At 42.1% G+C, this 2525-nt stretch overlaps 1 protein-coding gene across 1 annotated transcript; it reads right to left on the reverse strand.

Annotated features, from left to right (window-relative positions):
* Positions 1-1078: 1078 nt before the first annotated feature.
* LOC127741553 (uncharacterized) lies at positions 1079-1567 on the reverse strand. The gene has a single exon (XM_052254280.1). It carries the CDS (start codon positions 1565-1567, stop codon positions 1079-1081), a length of 489 nt encoding a protein of 162 aa, XP_052110240.1.
* Positions 1568-2525: the final 958 nt, after the last annotated feature.

Raw genomic sequence — 2525 nt, forward strand, 5'->3', positions numbered from 1 at the left:
GCAAAATATAGAAAATAATGACCCAAATAAATTTCCAACACCAATTAAAAGAAAAAGAAAGAAAAGGAAAACATAGACAATAAAAGTAAAAAGAAAAAAAAGAAGAAAACAGAAAAATAAGAAAAAGAATAGAGAAGTAAAGAGAGAAGAAGGAAAGAAAAGAACCTTGATGATGAGTGGGAAAAAGAAAGAGGAAGAGAAGAGTAAGTAAAAAGTAGGAAAGAATAAATAAGGAAGGAAGGAAGAAGAAAGAAAGAAGAAGGGAAAAGAAGCATTAGGATTTGAGGAAGAAAAGATAAGATATTTTTGGCCGATTTGGATAAGCTGTGCGGCGCAGGTGACGCGGACGCGTGGAGCACGCAGTCGCGCGGTTGACGTGATTTTGAAGTGACGCGAAAGCGTCGGTCATGCGGACGTGTGACGTGAATTGCGCTAGTGGCGCCAGAGCAGCCTCGCGTACGCACATCTTTCTGTTTAATTCGTATATTTGCCAAAACTTAGGGTGACGCAGTCGGGTGGTTGACGCGATTGCGTGAATGGCTATACTTGGAAAAATGACGTGGATGCGTGGGGCACGTGGTCGCGTGATAGGGCTGGTGCTTCTAGCATCATTCCAGCCCCACTCCTTCATAACTTGCTGCCATACACCCCTTTTACGTCGATTTTTAAGGGCACACGTTCGCGTGAGTGACGCGGACGCGTGGGAGGCTTATTTTCCAAATGACGCAGCTGCGTGCGTGACGCGTTCACGTGGCACGTTTGTGCCTAAGGCACATCTCCAGCCACACTTTCGCGTGACTCTCTGTTCAATTTGTTTTCTTTCCTATGCATTTTTGACGCGGACGCGTCAGCAACGCCTATACGTCACGTGCGTGTTTTTTTTTTAATAATAAACATGCAGAATGCTAATGCAAACTATATGCAGCTATATGCAGGGATGATGAGAAGAGTCATTAACACCATAAAAATAAAGTAAAATAAAATAAACCTAAGACTGAAACGAAACAATCATACCATGGTGCGTTGTCTCCCACCTAGCACTTTGCTTTTACGTCATTAAGTTGGACGCTCTTTAGGCTCATTCTGCTTCTCTTGGTGGGTCTTCCAAGAGGAAAATCTCTAGTTCTTTCTGATTCTTTATTTTCTCACCATGATAAAGCTTTAGGCGATGTCCATTGACCTTTAGAAATTTTGAGTTAGTAGGATGACGCAGGTGGAAAACTCCGTATGGCTCTACCTTCTCTACTCTATATGGACCTTCCCATCTTAATCTCAGTTTGCCTGGCATGAGCCTCAGTCTGGAGTTACATAGAAGAACTAACTCCCCTGGTCTGAATTCTCTCCTTTTAATGTGCTTGTCATGGACAGCCTTCATTTTCTCCTTGTAACGCCTAGAGTTGTCACATGCTTCTAGGCGAAGGTTCTCTAGTTCTGCTAGTTGTAGCTTTCTTTCAACACCAGCTTTCATAAGATTCATGTTGCACTCCCTTACAGCCCAGAAAGCATTGTGTTCCACCTCTACGGGGAGGTGGCAAGCCTTTCTGTATACCAAGCGGAAGAGGCTCATCCCAATGGGTGTCTTGTACGCTGTTCTATATGCTCAGAGTGCATCTTGTAGCCTGGCACTCCAGTCCTTCCTATGAGGTTTTACTATCTTTTCCAGAATTCATTTAATCTCTCTATTAGAGACTTCTGCTTGCCCATTGGTCTGGGGATGGTAAGCTGTTTCTACTTTGTGAATTATCCCATGTTTCTTTAGTAATCCTGTTAGTCTCCTGTTACAAAAGTGGGTGCCTTGATCGCTCACGATTGCTCGTGGTGATCCAAAGCGACATATAATATGGTTTCTAACAAAGGAAACAACAGTGCTAGCATCATCAGTATGGGTAAGAATTGCTTCCACCCATTTAGAAACATAATCTACGGCTAGCAGTATATAAAAGTACCCATTAGAATTTGGAAACGGACCCATGAAGTCAATGCCCCAAACATCAAAAATTTCACAGAAAAGCATAATCTGTTGAGGCATCTAATCCCTCTTGGATATATTACTAAACCTTTGGCATAAGGAATAAGATTTACAAAATTTAGCAGCATCTTTGAAAAGAGTAGGCCACCAGAATCCACAGTCCAAGATTTTTCTAGCTGTCCTTTGAGGGCCAAAATGTCCTCCACTCTCAGATGCGGGCAAGCCTCTAAAATATACTGGAATTCTGATTGAGGTACACACCATCTAATTACCTAGTCAGCACCACACCTCCATAAATACGGATCATCCCATATATAATATTTGGACTCGCTTTTCAGCTTGTCTCTCTGATGCTTAGTAAAATGTGGAGGGAAAGTGTGGCTAACTAGATAATTAGCTACTGGTGCATACCAAGGAACTACTTCAGATACTGCTTGTAAGCCATCAGAAGGGAAATGATCATTTATAGGAGTGGAGTTTGATTAGTTGAGCGGAATCAAGAATTGGGTGTGAATTGCATAAAGTAAATTGGCGGAAAATGTAAATTGCAAGGAAT

The sequence above is a fragment of the Arachis duranensis genome, chromosome 9, assembly GCF_000817695.3.
Source record: "Arachis duranensis cultivar V14167 chromosome 9, aradu.V14167.gnm2.J7QH, whole genome shotgun sequence".
In the NCBI taxonomy this organism is placed as follows: domain Eukaryota; kingdom Viridiplantae; phylum Streptophyta; class Magnoliopsida; order Fabales; family Fabaceae; genus Arachis; species Arachis duranensis.

What these genes read in the sequence shown, in the direction of transcription:
- LOC127741553 (XM_052254280.1), bottom strand. Translation starts at nt 1,567, where the DNA reads ATGAGCCTCTTCCGCTTGGTATACAGAAAGGCTTGCCACCTCCCCGTA.